We start from the raw sequence: 14,069 nt of genomic DNA on the forward strand, positions 1-14,069 counted from the left end.
CTTCACCGCGTCCAGGGCGCAACAGAGTTTTTCACCGACGTCCTGAGCGCCGCCGCTCAGCCTGGCGAGGGGTCTTAGGCTTCCAGAATATTCCAGAGTTTCGGCTTCCGCATTTTCCGACCGCTCGGACGCCCGGGTGACAGACGACCCGCATTGTCTAAGTGGGAATTCGAATGTAAATCTACAGACCTGAAAGTCTCCGACTTTACGCGCAGACGGGGTCTCTGTTTTCTAATAGGCCCTCATTGTCCTGTCGGTTCGCACTTTGTTGAAGCTGGGTGTATATTTTCGGTCCTGTCAGGCGGTGGCGGGGGGAGGAGGAGGAGACGCAGCAGTGGTGCCGCAGAGGAGTGAGGTGTTGGAGAGAGCCATGCTGTCCCTGAGCTGCGCCGACCCCTGGCCCGAGGACTCGGTGGGGCTGGAGGAGGAGGTGGTGACCGCCGCTGCCCAGGCCGAGGAGCGGGACGGCGGCGGCATCGGCAGCAGCCATGCCAACATGAGCTGCCTCAGCAGCTGCTGCGGCTCCGTCAGCCTGGACGACAGCCTGACCAGCCTGCAGTGGCTGCAGGAGTTCTCCATCCTCGGTGCCAACGTGCCGCAGCAGGCCCACCACCAGCCGCACCTGTTCGGACACCCGCCTCTGGGATCCGACGCCCCGGCCTCCCCTCTGGCCGGGGACCCCGCCTCCATCGGCGCGCCCCTGACCCCGGGGAAGCCCACGGCGGCGGCCTACAGCAGGATGCAGTCCCTCCCCGGTATAGTGGCCCACGGGCACTGTCCTGACGAGGTGGACTACAAGACCAACGCGCACATCAAGCCGCCGTACTCGTACGCCACCCTCATCTGCATGGCCATGCAGGCCAGCAAGAAGAGTAAGATCACCCTGTCCTGCATCTACAAGTGGATCACTGACAACTTCTGCTACTACCGCCACGCTGATCCCACCTGGCAGGTAAAGGACCACATGCACACACGCACACAGACACAGACACGCACACAGGCGCACACAGACACGCACACACGCAGACACGCACATAGACACAGACACACACACGCACACACACGCACGCACACACAGGCGCGCGCACACACACACACACACACACACACACACACACACAGAAAAGCACACACGCACACAGGCGCGCACACACGCACGCACACACGCAGATACACGCACACACACACGCACAGACACGCGCACACACACTATATGCCGAACCCCAACCCAGAACCTAACCTAAACCTGATTCTAACCTGAACCCTAAAACCAAATCCTAACCCTCAAACAGCCATTTGAACTTGTGAGGACCGGCCAAAATGTCCCCACCCCATAAGACCTATATAACTCAAACTGGTCCTCACAAAGATCTGAAGTACGAGTACACAAAAACACTTACAGCACACATACAATACACACTTCAAAAAGGATGTGTCATCTCCAACACAATCTTCACTGTGTGTAAATGACTTTCCCTTCTCGTGCCCACACGCCAGCTTTTCCTGTTTTCTGCTCTGGGGTCAAATCTCAGCTGGGCCCATGGCTTGTTTTGTTTTTTTTTCAAAAATTAAAAGAACATTGACTAAATCCATTTCAGAGGGGCACAACATACTGAGAGGTCTGGGCCTGCTGCCACACTCTGATGAAGTATTAGCGGCTCGGCTGTGTGTAATTAATAACTCCTGAGCCCAGCAACACTTCCCTCAGCCGCACGAAACCACAACAGAAAACATGAATTATACACGTTATTACCTTTTTAAACAGTGTCTTTTGTAGCTCGAAGGTTTTTTCCTGCTCGAGCAAAAAGAAGTGGCGGAGGCTCCAGAGGAGGGGGCGGCAGATTCCCCGTTTGAAAGGGCAGGAATTTTCAGGAAAAGTTTAATTTTGCTGGATAAATGATTGATGAAGCTGTTAGCTGTACTCCCATGTTTCGCCGTCTGGTTCGGACATTTCAGAGCATTTTGTTATTGTAAGGCAGAACATGGGGCAGATAATATTTAACAAAGGTCATTGGGTCACTGCTCTATTTAGACTTCAGGGAAGGGGGGGGGGGCAGCTGGATGAATGCAAGGGTGCACAGTGAATTAATGTATGATGTATGGTGCTGCGTGCCTCACCGCATGAGGATTACCATCAGTTCAGGAACTGCACTAATTCGAGGGTTAGATGACGCATTTGAATCGCACTCTCATGTTTTTACGGTAAGTGCGAAGCTACAGGCAGCAGATGGGCAGATTTTTGTGCCTTTGGACTGAGCCAGGCCAGCTGTTTCCCTCCGGTTCCAGCCTTCATGCTAAGCTAAGCTAACCGGCTGCTGGCTGCACCTTCATATTTACTGTACAGACATGAGATCCGTGTCGATCTGAACTCTCAGAAAGAAAGCGAATAAGAGTATTTCCCAAAATGTCAAACTGTTCCTTTTGAAGGTGGCTTCCAAAATGAGTGGTTTGTTGAAGCCTGTGTGTGAGGCTGTCATGTGAAAATCTCTATTTTCAGAACTCCATCCGACACAATCTGTCGCTCAACAAGTGCTTCATCAAGGTGCCGCGGCAGAAGGACGAGCCAGGGAAGGGGGGGTTCTGGAAGATCGACCCGCAGTACGCCGAGCGCCTCCTGAGTGGCGCCTACAAGAAGAGACGAATGCCACCGGTCCAGATCAACCCGGCCCTGCAGAACAGGCTCAGGGTCAACCTCCAGCCCCAGTCCAGAGGCCCCTGCAGCCCCACAGGAGGCCAGATCGGCCTGTGCATCAACCCAGAGTCCCAGCGGCTCCTCCGGGAGTTCGAAGAGGCAACCGGCGCCGACCAGAACTGGGACCCCCATCTGGCTGAGGGAACCATGCTGGGGTCCTGGCCGTTGGTCAGGGGAAGAAGTGGGCTCAAGAGGAAACAGTCGCTGGGCTCCAGAAATGGCGCGATGAAAGCCCAGCGGCGCTCCAGCTCCCCGCTGCTCTCCGTGGATGAACAGAAGGAGATTGGACCTCTGAAGGGGGACTTTGACTGGGATGCCCTGCTGGACTCAGCCCTCAACGGGGAGCTCAGTTTGGAGGAAGGAGAACCCCTGAGCCCCATCATGAAAGAGGAGGACCTGACAGTGCGGGGGACCCACATCTCCCCTGTTGAAGCCCCCGCAGGGACAGCGGACATCCACGTGCTGGTGGAGACCCAAAGGAGTAATGACGTGTCAGACTTTGATGAGGAGACGTTCCTCGCCACAGCCTTTCTGGAGAGCCCCTGGCCTGAAGAAGAGGAACAAGGCCGCAGTGATTTCCTCTGTAGCGCCACCGTCAACCTGGACCAGCTGTTTGACCTCGGAGACTCATTAGGTGGAGACCCCAGCGCCCGGACTGACACCCTCCTCTGAGGAATAGTGGCTTTCCAGGTCCTCTTTCACACTAAAAACCTTTTGCATTGCTACTGCGGAATAAGACTTTTTTTTTTTTTTTTACACCCAAGCAGCCCATGTTTTCCTTTTCAAGTTGTTTAAAGTATTTTTAGAATTACATTTTGATGCGGATTCATGCAGGAACCCTACTCCCAATGCCTACTGAACAAAGATGCCACAATGTACAGCAGCAGTTCACATCATCACGGGGAAAACAAAAGTATGTTGGATCACTGTTGGTGAACCGGGAAATGACTGCAGACAAACAAAAACAAGTTTTCAGAATCGAGGCCTGATCACAACAGAAAGTGGTGCGATGAAATGAATCCACGTCCGCTGTGACTTGTGCTCCCTGTCGGCATTCTACTCTCAGGACTGTACACCATTTCATTCAATCGTGGGTTTAATTGAAGAGAGGAAAAAGAAAAAAAGCTCGCTGTGCTAACGAGCTTGCTAACTGTCAATTAGCAACATGCCCGCGTTAAGAGAGCTGCATACAACGCTGCCACTCAGCCTGGCTGCCAGTTCATCCGTGTGGTCAGCCGCGGTACTACAGTGAAATAACCCTCTGCAGCCCAAAAAGCATTTTCCCCACAGACCACGTCTGTAACTGCACACAAGGCTAATTACTCTCATATACATTATGAATTTTTGATCCATGACGGTTTTACGTTTCTCAAACGTTTCCCAGAGCCTGGAAAAGGGATTTTTAAATGTGCGATGTCATGCAAATGTAAAGTCTACGGGTCGAGCGGGAAAGCACAAGCGGGTCCGCCAGGAGAAACACCAATGGACATGCGCTGCACCGCAGAACCCAAAAACTAAAAAACTCTTTTGGTTTAAGGTACAACTTTGCAAGCAAACGTCATTCCAGTGAAGTGGCACCATCTTGGAATCTGGGGTCCGCTACATATAATACGAACAGTATTACGAACTGCAACGCAGTTGGCAAGCTTCTTAGCTCTTTGCTAAGAGGAAAATAAGTTCAAAGATTTTATTGAAAAAACGTACTTGTATAATGTCCCCCTGTGCTTAAACCACGCCTGGTTATCTAATAATGCTGTTCTAATTATAATCATTCATGTAACGTCCTTTACACCGTAATTACGAGCAGCTGAGTGCGAGAAAAAAACGTTCATGTGGAACTACGAGTCAGAGATACCGGGAATTCCTGACAGCAACGACGAATCCCCCACTTGGTGAAATGACCTACGGACATATCCACAAACTGCTGGCAGAATGACCGCTGGCAGTTAAATCAAAATGAAATCCACCATCAGAACTATTAATGGTAATCTCATTTTATCAGAGCTATACACTGTTTGTATGTGATTTCATTTGGTAACAAACTCATACAAATATATAAAACAGGAAAATAATCAAATTTAGGATGTTTATCTGGTGTGACCACAAGGTTAGCACTAGCACTAACCACCCTGGAACAATGTGTGTGTATGTGAACACTCCCAAGTTGGAAGAACGGCAGCATGGGCTTCCTCCATCTTGGACTCTTTGGGCTGCCTGTTCACTCACATGTCAGCACTGTCAGATTTGGTCAACGGCATACATTCAGGTGTCAGAGTTCGCCAAGGTTCACCAGATATTTGAGCAGATTGACTCTGCCGCCACGACTGAATCCACTAATCCTGTCGACTCCATTTGAAATAATCGATTTCATCACAAAGTTTATGCCATTTGAAATGGTGAACAGGCCTTTAGGAAGAAACAACATTGGTCTCTGTTTACATCGTGAAAGCTGTGTGTTCATGCTTTTGCCGTAGACCTGCACCGGACTCAACCCTCGGGAGTAAAGAAGAAAAAGAAGACGTGGTCGGACTGATATTTTCAGCAGTAACGACAATTGATCCACAGTTGTTTTCACTTTAAGAGGAGGATTTATGTGAGTGGTATCCGCAGGTCTAAGGCCGAGGCTTTTATTGACACGGATGCATTTAACAGTGCAGAGTCAAATCACATTTGTTGCTAGTTTTAATATGACTGCGACAGCAGCACTATGATGACGAATAATGAGATATTTGCCAAATGATGTTTGGTGTAGGAGTGATTTACTGTTTTAGCTTGTAGCTTTTTTGTGTGGGGTTTTTGGTACTAACTACTCTCTGTATACATTTTTCAAAAATAATTAGGACCATTTTACCTAGATTAATAATAATTCTGCAGGATTAGTTTTTTTTCGAGGGGAAATGAAGGACTGAAATATTTCTCGTAGAAGTACTTAGTAACCACTTACTCTGATCCTGTGCCTTTCTAGCAGAACTTTAGATGTAAAGCGAAGTAGAGGACACACCTGAGCTTCATGTCTTAAAAGTTAAAATGGACACGAAACAGCTTGAGGCGAAATTCTCCAACAAAGAACTATTAAGACCTTAAAATGCTCACTTGAGAAAGGCCATGGCGCCTTGTAAATGAATACCTGACCTTCCATGTGCCAAGAACATCACTTGGGACTCGACACGGTGGCAGTGTTTGGAGGCTGTGTTTTTTATTATGAGGAGGAAATGTCTTTTTTGGTCGGTAAATTAACAAAAGATCCGATGCAGCTTGGAGATGTGTCGTTTGCTATGGACTGACAAAACCAAATCACTCCATTTGAAACCAAGCGAGTCTCAACTTTATAGATGCAGTAATTTCTTCTTTTTTCTTCTAAAATGTGTGAAAGTGCAATCAATGTACAGTGATACTTGTTATATTTTACATTCAGTGGTAGGAGTGTATTCACACAGTTTACTTTACATAAACCAGTTTCACTATTTTGTGTACTATGAGGTACGGATACACTCTGACAGCAACCACGAAGCGTTTGTGTATTAGCAATTCTCGATCAAATGACATTTATAAACCATAACTATGGCGTCTTACCTCATGATTGGTTCTGTAAAGTCGGAGACACTGTATGCGTCCTTTTACTTCACTGTTTTTGTTTTATTTTCCCACTTTTCTTTGACAATAAAAAAATAAGTTTAACTGCATTTTGCTGGTCTAAATGTCAGTTTCTTTATCATGTCTGTCTCTTGGTGAGTCCACCACTTTGGATCAGACTGAAATATCTCAACTATTTTTTGATGGATTATCATGAAATTTAGTTCAAACATTCATGTTCTCCAGAGGATGAATCCTACTGACTTTGATGATGGTCACCATGAGGTTGAATTGACAACCACTAGATGGATTGATTCATGTTCCCCAGAGGACGAATCCTACTGACTTCCCTGATCCTCTGACTCTACTCTAGCGTCACAATAAGGTTGATATTTTTGTTTTTTATAATACTAAGATGGTGACCAATGGTAAACATTATACCTGTAAAATATCTGCATGTTAGCGTGACAATGTTTGAATTTAACTCAAAGCAAACCCGTAGACTCTTCATCTTGTGTCACTGTTATGCTGACGACACCACGATCTACCTCATCCAAAGCCTGATGGTCACAACAAACCAACTGACCACAAAAAAACAACAAAAATTTAAAAAAACCCTTGAGCTCAATGAGAATACATCTGAAGTCATATTATTTGGACAAGAGCATTTAATTTCCCTGCTTTTTCCTCATCTTTGCACATTGTCCCGTTTTTGTGAAATCATGTGCAAAAAATCCTGGAGTCACATTCGATTCAGCGTTGTAGTTTGGGAATCAGGTTTCAACCAGTTCCACTTTGTCTCCAAACTCAGATCAATTCTCTTTACCTCTGACCTGAAGAAAGTCATCCATCCTAAGATGGTGGACATGGTAAACATTACAAACCTCAGCTGAGCTAAGTACAGCCTCACAGAGCTGCTAACATGGCTGGAGACTCTTGTTTTCTTCTGCTTGCTGTCTTGCACCCCCCTTGCTTTAGTGTGCTTATGTGTGAGATTTACGTTGGTCTTTTCCTGCTCATCTCTTTTGGGCTCTTGCTGTGATCAGGCAGTGGATGGGTAATAGTAGCAGGGGGTGGCTGGGTTTCTCTTTCAGGGCTTTGTCTGTGCTCAGTCAGACTCTTGTCCCCCATGGCGCTTGGATCTGTGGTCCTTCATTGGGTTGGTGTGGGGTCTAACAGGGACAAGTGTCCCACGGCCCCATATATCACCGCCTGTCTGCCCCGCCGTAGACCACACTGTCTCTCTCTGACCCTGCTGCAGATTAGTAAGGTGGCTCGCGTTCAGAGAGCCAGATGAATAGCCGCAGTAATCAAATGCAAATACGTAGAATTTAAGAAGCCAGCGTCCCCGCAGGGTCTCGAACAGGCAGGCTGTCTGTCAGCGAGTCTGTGGTCACTGATGAGCTAATGATGGCTAAGAGATGAAGGGCAAAGGTAAAGTGCTGTAACGCTACACCTATGTATGATGGACACCCAACACTGCTGGAAGGGCAGGATCCTGCATCTTCATGCCCAGCCTGAGTGCTTTTTTCCTGGAGAGGAGAGCTGACGTTTCCCCCTCCCCCCAGCCTGAGCTCCCTGTAGGCCCCCCTGGACAGCTATTACCGGCTGGACTTAGCTCTCCAGCTGGATTGCAGGGCTCATAATTATAATGTGGCAGGCTGGTTAGATGAGAGGCCCGTGGTAACCTGATGCAGGTATTATTCTCTGGCCCTGCTGACGGCTGCAGGTAAGAGGAGCCTCCCGGGTGAAACGCTAACCCTTACCGCTTGTTCCAACCCAGAAACGCCGCAAACTGAAAGTGCTAAGCTCCAACATCCAGTGTGGCTGTGAAGATCATGCAGCCATTTTACAGTAAGACAGATGTGGGCTATGGGAGGCTGATACTAACACCAGTGTTTTAACATTTTGTGCCCATATCTGATGTTTTTTACATTTATCAAGAGTCTTGGTCTCTTTCCAAGACAGCGAGAATAGTGGCCCACAGGCCAAATCCACACAAGCTAACGTTCTCCTAAAGTTCTTTTAGTGTTTGCATTAAAAGAATCTAATGATTTATTTTTCATATAAATCTACTGTAACAATAACAATATAAATACAAGACTCAACTCCCATGTGACCTTACATCATCCAGTTAGTGCTGAATTGATTAGTCGATTTGCAGAAAATAAATCAACGATAATGATAACTGATGAATCACTTGTTATTTTTCGTGCAAAAACTCCACTTTCTATTATTTCTAGTATTTTGGGGTTTTTGGACTGTCGGTCAGACGAACCAAGACATTTGAAGATTTCACACCCTGGGTTTTCTGACATGTTATGGACTAAGGCAATGGTCAGTTAACTGAGAAAATAATCATTTTTGTGCCTTTATTCAATATTTTTATGTGAACTTTTTTAAGAGATACAGGCTCTAGAAGGTTTAAAACTGATGAAAATATGGGTTCTCGGGAGCAGCTGTGCAGTCAGGATGTGTCTCTTTCTGTTGCCCCACGACTTCACTGGCATTCAGCTGGAGAAAGTATCACAAAATGAGGGCTGGGGTGGGATCTGCCGGGAGCTGGGGGTAGCCCTGAAGCTTATCTACAGGTTCCTGGAAAAACAAAAAGTGAAAAAGTGGACGGGGAAGAGTCGGGAAATACGTCTTTTTTATCACACAGCTAATGAAAGGCCTGTTTCCTGGGTAACTGCTGGTACCATTGTCATGTAGGGATGGGGGGGCGGGAATGGATGACTTTTGCTGGTCTTACCCGGGGTCTGGGGTTGATTAGGGCTGTGGAGGGATGGGGTAGCAGACAGAAAGAGAGGCTGGATGGAGCCCCAGATTTATTACGGCGGTGGTTTTGTGAAAGTTCACTTACCTTACCAAAGTGAGGCTCCACAGACTCCCCACTGGCAGAAAAACACATCCCCGAGCTGCACCATCCCGTAGTGGTGGGGGGGTGGGGGATTCAGATCAGTTCAGATTTACTTAAGTAAAAGTACCAATACTTTTATATAAAAATAGCCCTTTACAAAGAAAAGCCCTGCCCTCAAAATCCCACTTTAAGGAATAGCTCGGCATTTGGGAAAAAAACTTTTATTTACTTTCTTGCCAAGAGTTAATACTGGTTCATGTCTGTCTGTTAAATATGAAACTACCCCTGCAGCTGTTTCTGTCCAAAGGTAACAAAATCCACCTGTCAACACCTCCAGAGGCTCAATGATTAACACGTTGTATCTCTTTTGTTTAATCCGTACAGAAATCTATGGTGTTGATCTTCTCATCTAATTCTTGGCATAAAAGCGAATAAACTCCTGAATTCTCAAAATGTCAAACTTTTAGCTCCAAGTAAAAGTACAGAAGTAAAATACTACAGTCAAAAGTAAAAGTAGTTTATTGTGCAGGGACCTGTCTCCTGTGACTGGTCTCTGATTCTCTCTGACGTGATCAGATCATTGATCCTGAGTCACGGAGGCTTCAGCAGCGTTTTACTGCTGGAGCTGCTCCAGGTGGAGCTGCTTTTAGTTTAGTCCACTGGTTCCCAACCCGGGGGTCGGACCCCTCCAGAGGGGTCACCAGGTAAATCTGAGGGGTCGTCGGATGGTAACAGGGTCACAAATTTTCTACTTTCCTCAAGTGTTTGCTTTTTTGTTTTCGCTTAATATAATGGATAATTTTACTTCTTTCTGCCTTGAACAATGGAATTTTTGCAACCCGCTTTCATTACGCTGGATTGAAATCAACTGATGGATTAGGCAGTGGACAGAAAATTAACTATCAACTATTTTGATAATCAATCCAATGTTTCAGTCATTAGTTGAAGCAAAAAAGTCAAATATTTCATGGTTCCAGCTTCTCAGATGTGAAGATTTGATCCTTTTCTTCATCATACATGACAGTAAAGTGAATATCTAGGTTTTGAAGAGACACATTATCCAATCTACAAGATGAACCATCTGAGATAAATCATGCATCATAAACAGACCTTTTTTCTTTTTTTTGGACTTTTCTTGGGCCCAAATGCCCAAACAGCCAGAAACAGGTGAAACAACCACTTAATGAAGGACAATTGACACGTTTCCCTGCTGTACGCGATGTGTTGCTCTGGAGATGAAAATATGTCTAAACCTTTAATGTCGAAGCAAAGCATGAAAAAATCAACACCGTAAAGTGAATCAGAGTGGCTCTCAGCCTTTATGGGCGGCTTCTCTGTTTGCTTAAACTACACTCTGAAATGACCTCTGAAACGAGGACGACGCTTTAGAAAGGGTTTGTGGTGACTTTAGCAGTTTCAAAACACTTCAAACATCCTATCCATCAGTTGATGCCAATATTAACTTTTTAGTATTTCTCCCTTTCCTACATTCTCAGGCATTTAACGAATTATTATGTCTGTGTGTGCATGGTCCCTTTGAGCCCATATCTATCAAAAAGCAATAATAACAGCTGCCGACTATGAAAAGTAAATGTTGAGTTAGTCACATAAGGAGGCTGATGTGTTCGTGGTGTTGGCGTCAGGACAAAGATTTGTAGATCATTGTATGCAGGATCTTTAGGTTGGTGGTGGGTGTATGTTTGGGGAGTGCATGAGTGTGTGTTTGCCTGTTTGCCTGTGTGTGTGTGTGTGTGTGTCCTGTGTTGCAGTGCAGGCTGATGCCTTCTTTGTCAGGAAGACACAGGCAGAGGGGTAATCCGACATCCATCACGGGCTTAGTGAGCAATACACACTCTGTGTAACAACAAGGAAACAATACCCAGGGAAACAGGGGGAGGGCCTCTTTATTCATTACGCAGGGCTGGGGGACGCTCTTTTGTAGGTGTTTCAGGGGAAAGAATGAGGCGGCGGAGGACCGACATGACAGGGCCATTTCTCGAGTGACCGGTAAACCTCCGCTGCGAGCTGGGAAGCCGCCGGAGGAAAAACACTGCGGGCGCCGGGCTAGAGGAGCTGAACAGCTACAGACTCACAGCGATACTCCCCCTCCACCTGAAATCTGTTTTTCAAAGCACCAGGCCAAAATGTTGATATTGGAGGGTGTTGCAGAACGGTTAGGGTGAACGAAAACGCTCGGTGGAGGTTAGGGCACCATCGCTGTGACTGTTAATAGAAATGGGAAGTGAACTCTGCTGTTCCATGAAAGATGGACTCACTACATTAGTGACGGGAATTCTGGCTCTTCTCGGTGACGCAGGTCACTTTTTCGCAGCTCACAGATCTTCACTTAGCACCACTTCAGGCTTCTATGACTCAGCCAAATTCAGCAGTGTTTTGACCTGTGGTTGGAATCACTTGAATTATTGAGTGTAACTCCACTAAAGCTCATCAGCCTTGGCCTTAGCGTTGTCTGGGATATTAAAACGCAGCCAGGTGCTGATCCGGCTCCGTCTGGCGTGATTCTTGACCCGCAACATCAACAAGCCCTGGTTTACACAAAACTCAAGCTGTTGCGTTTCATCGTCCATCACATCGTGTCTCAGTGTGAGGGATAGTTTACCTTACCGCCCGCCCAGGGCTCCTGCTACTCACTTAAAAAGAAAGCCAAACTTTCCGAGGTGGCACCGGTGCTTGCATCAAAATAGCCTTGCTCAGGTTTGCTACTTAGCGATGCTGCTAACGTACGACCATGAATGCTGCAGTCACGTCTGAACGAAAAATGAGAGTATTTGTATTTTTGAATTCTATTTATGTTTTGTCACAAGTGTCTCTTTCCTTTTCCTTGCAAAACCGTGGGTCATTAGCTCCATGCGCCGCGGGTTAATTTAACCAGTGAGACCATGTTCTTGTGGAGGAGCCAGATTTGAGACCCCAGCTCTCTAAGGTCACTCCGCGGTTCAGTCACGTAGCGCGGTTCAGTCACGTAGCGCTCCCTATGCAACCCTGAGAGGAAAGAGATCAAAACATTATTTTTTACTTGTTATCCCGCACAGGCTTGCATCTTCAAAGGTGCTCTCACGATCCCACAGAGGCCCACTCTCTACCTGGAATGATAAAACGTTTTCCTGGATTGAATCCGGTATTTGAATCTGTCCTGCTCCGCTCTGCTATCGTTGCTTTGCTTTGGATGAGCTGGTCTGGGTTTAAACGTCGGTTTCACCCTGGACAGACGTTTTATCTTTCAGACAAAAGACATTTGTGGAATCACAAAAGCACCTGTGATGACACATCCTGCCTCTGGATCAGGATTTAGAGATTATTGTTTTTATTTTTATGATTACATTTTTCACAAACGGGGCTACCTGTGGAGCATCTGTGTCTTTAAGAAGTGTTTATGTAAAATGACCTCCTATGGTAGAAGGAAGTACCTGTGTAAGACTGGTGCTCTCATTGGTCTGGATGTTTTCCCTCACTGTTGTCTTGGATGGTTCGGCGGTGTTGTGCCGTCCAGGCAACACAAAGGTTAGTGACTCACCGCAGGGACAGAACAATGGTCTCTCAATGCTAGAGTCGGTTACCAAACGTATTCTCACCTTACCCTCCCGTCTACGGCGTTTCACACCAGCCGTGTGCATTGTTTCCCTTCGCACACAGCTGGTCGTTCTCTTCTTGTGCAATGACGCTGCAAAAAGCAAGAGGCAAAAAAAAAAAGGTGGCATTTGTGAGATAAACTTTGTGAGATTTCTCTAGACACTTAAATTCTGTATCTTTAGAGACGGTTGACTTTACGGCAACACGTACCGAGGGCCTATAAACGTGGGGACACTGAGGCTGATCCCGAGGGAAGGCGTGCGGCGGCGGCTCATCCCTGCGGAGGCTGAGGGAGGGAAAGCGACGGACAAAACAAACATAAACAGAGCCGTGGCAGCTGGGGGCAGGCTGAGCCCTGTGCCTGTTCTTGGCGGCCGCAGTTTGACCTTGGCCGGGCATGCCCGGGCCTGCCTCTAAGTGCTGGGTGGGAGACTCACCAAGCCGCCTGCAGGACTTGGACCAGCTCAATGAAAAAAGAAAATACCACTCCGGGCAAACAAGGGCATAGTAGTCCCCCTCCACCTCGCTCCGTCTTTTTAATGATTCCTTTCTTTTTCCATTTCTCAACACTCCTCGGATTCCAACACACGGATTGGCCCGCTGCGTAAGCATTTACCACAGAGGATACTTTCTCTCTACTTCTTCTCCTTTTACCGCTCTTTACTCACTCCTTTCCAGACTTTAATTTGATTTCTTTATTTCTTTGTTTATTTCACAGCAGAGGGAAAGCTTTGAAACGCTGCTGCTTTACATATCTTAGACTCTACCCTCAATAGGTGAGCTGCCGTGGCGACGACAGTGACAAAAGCCCCCTCCGCACACACCCGGTCTAGGCCCGGTCCAAGCCCCGGACCCCCTCGCCGCTCAGCACAGCCAGGGATTTCTCCCAGCGGCCCTCCGGCAGTCTGAGGTCGCTCCATTCACTGGTGCGGCCTCGCACCCCCAGCAAAGAGAGTTTTCTCTCTTGCTTTTGCATTGGGTGCATCCACAAAATGTCTTGATGAGAGTGGACCCTCCAGGCAGTTTCCCAAACGGCTCACAGTCGGGATGTTTCTGGCAGCGCTCTAGCATCTCGCTCTTTCTGCCTTTGCTATCAGTCTGCTGCAGTGAGGCCTTTTAACGGCGGCTGGCTGATTTATGATTTCACTCGGCGGCGTGTTTTACCACCAGGCCAGACGTCCAATTAAAATCAAAGCGAGGATTGGCTTCGGTTTCCCTCTTCTGTTTGCAGAGATGCAGCCAGTGGGGGCTTTATCTCAGCCCTGACCACTGTGAAAACTGATCATTTTAGGGGAAATCAAGGCTGAAGTGATTTATAGACAGCGAGCGGTTGCTTCTTCAGCGGCTGCCCTC

At 47.2% G+C, this 14,069-nt stretch overlaps 1 protein-coding gene across 1 annotated transcript; it reads left to right on the forward strand.

Moving 5' to 3' along the window:
• The first annotated feature begins 370 nt into the window (after positions 1-370).
• foxj1a (forkhead box J1a) lies at positions 371-3,364 on the forward strand. The gene is made up of 2 exons (XM_040123778.1): positions 371-952; positions 2,498-3,364. Exons 1-2 carry the CDS (start codon positions 371-373, stop codon positions 3,362-3,364), a joined length of 1,449 nt encoding a protein of 482 aa, XP_039979712.1.
• The last annotated feature ends 10,705 nt before the right edge of the window (positions 3,365-14,069 follow it).

This window comes from Xiphias gladius, chromosome 3 (genome assembly GCF_016859285.1).
Source record: "Xiphias gladius isolate SHS-SW01 ecotype Sanya breed wild chromosome 3, ASM1685928v1, whole genome shotgun sequence".
NCBI classification, from domain to species: Eukaryota; Metazoa; Chordata; class Actinopteri; order Istiophoriformes; family Xiphiidae; genus Xiphias; species Xiphias gladius.

What these genes read in the sequence shown, in the direction of transcription:
- foxj1a (XM_040123778.1), top strand. Translation starts at nt 371, where the DNA reads ATGCTGTCCCTGAGCTGCGCCGACCCCTGGCCCGAGGACTCGGTGGGG. An exon ending in ACGCTGATCCCACCTGGCAG is followed by an intron (nt 953 to 2,497) that starts GTAAAGGACCAC and finishes CTCTATTTTCAG; the next exon opens with AACTCCATCCGACACAATCT.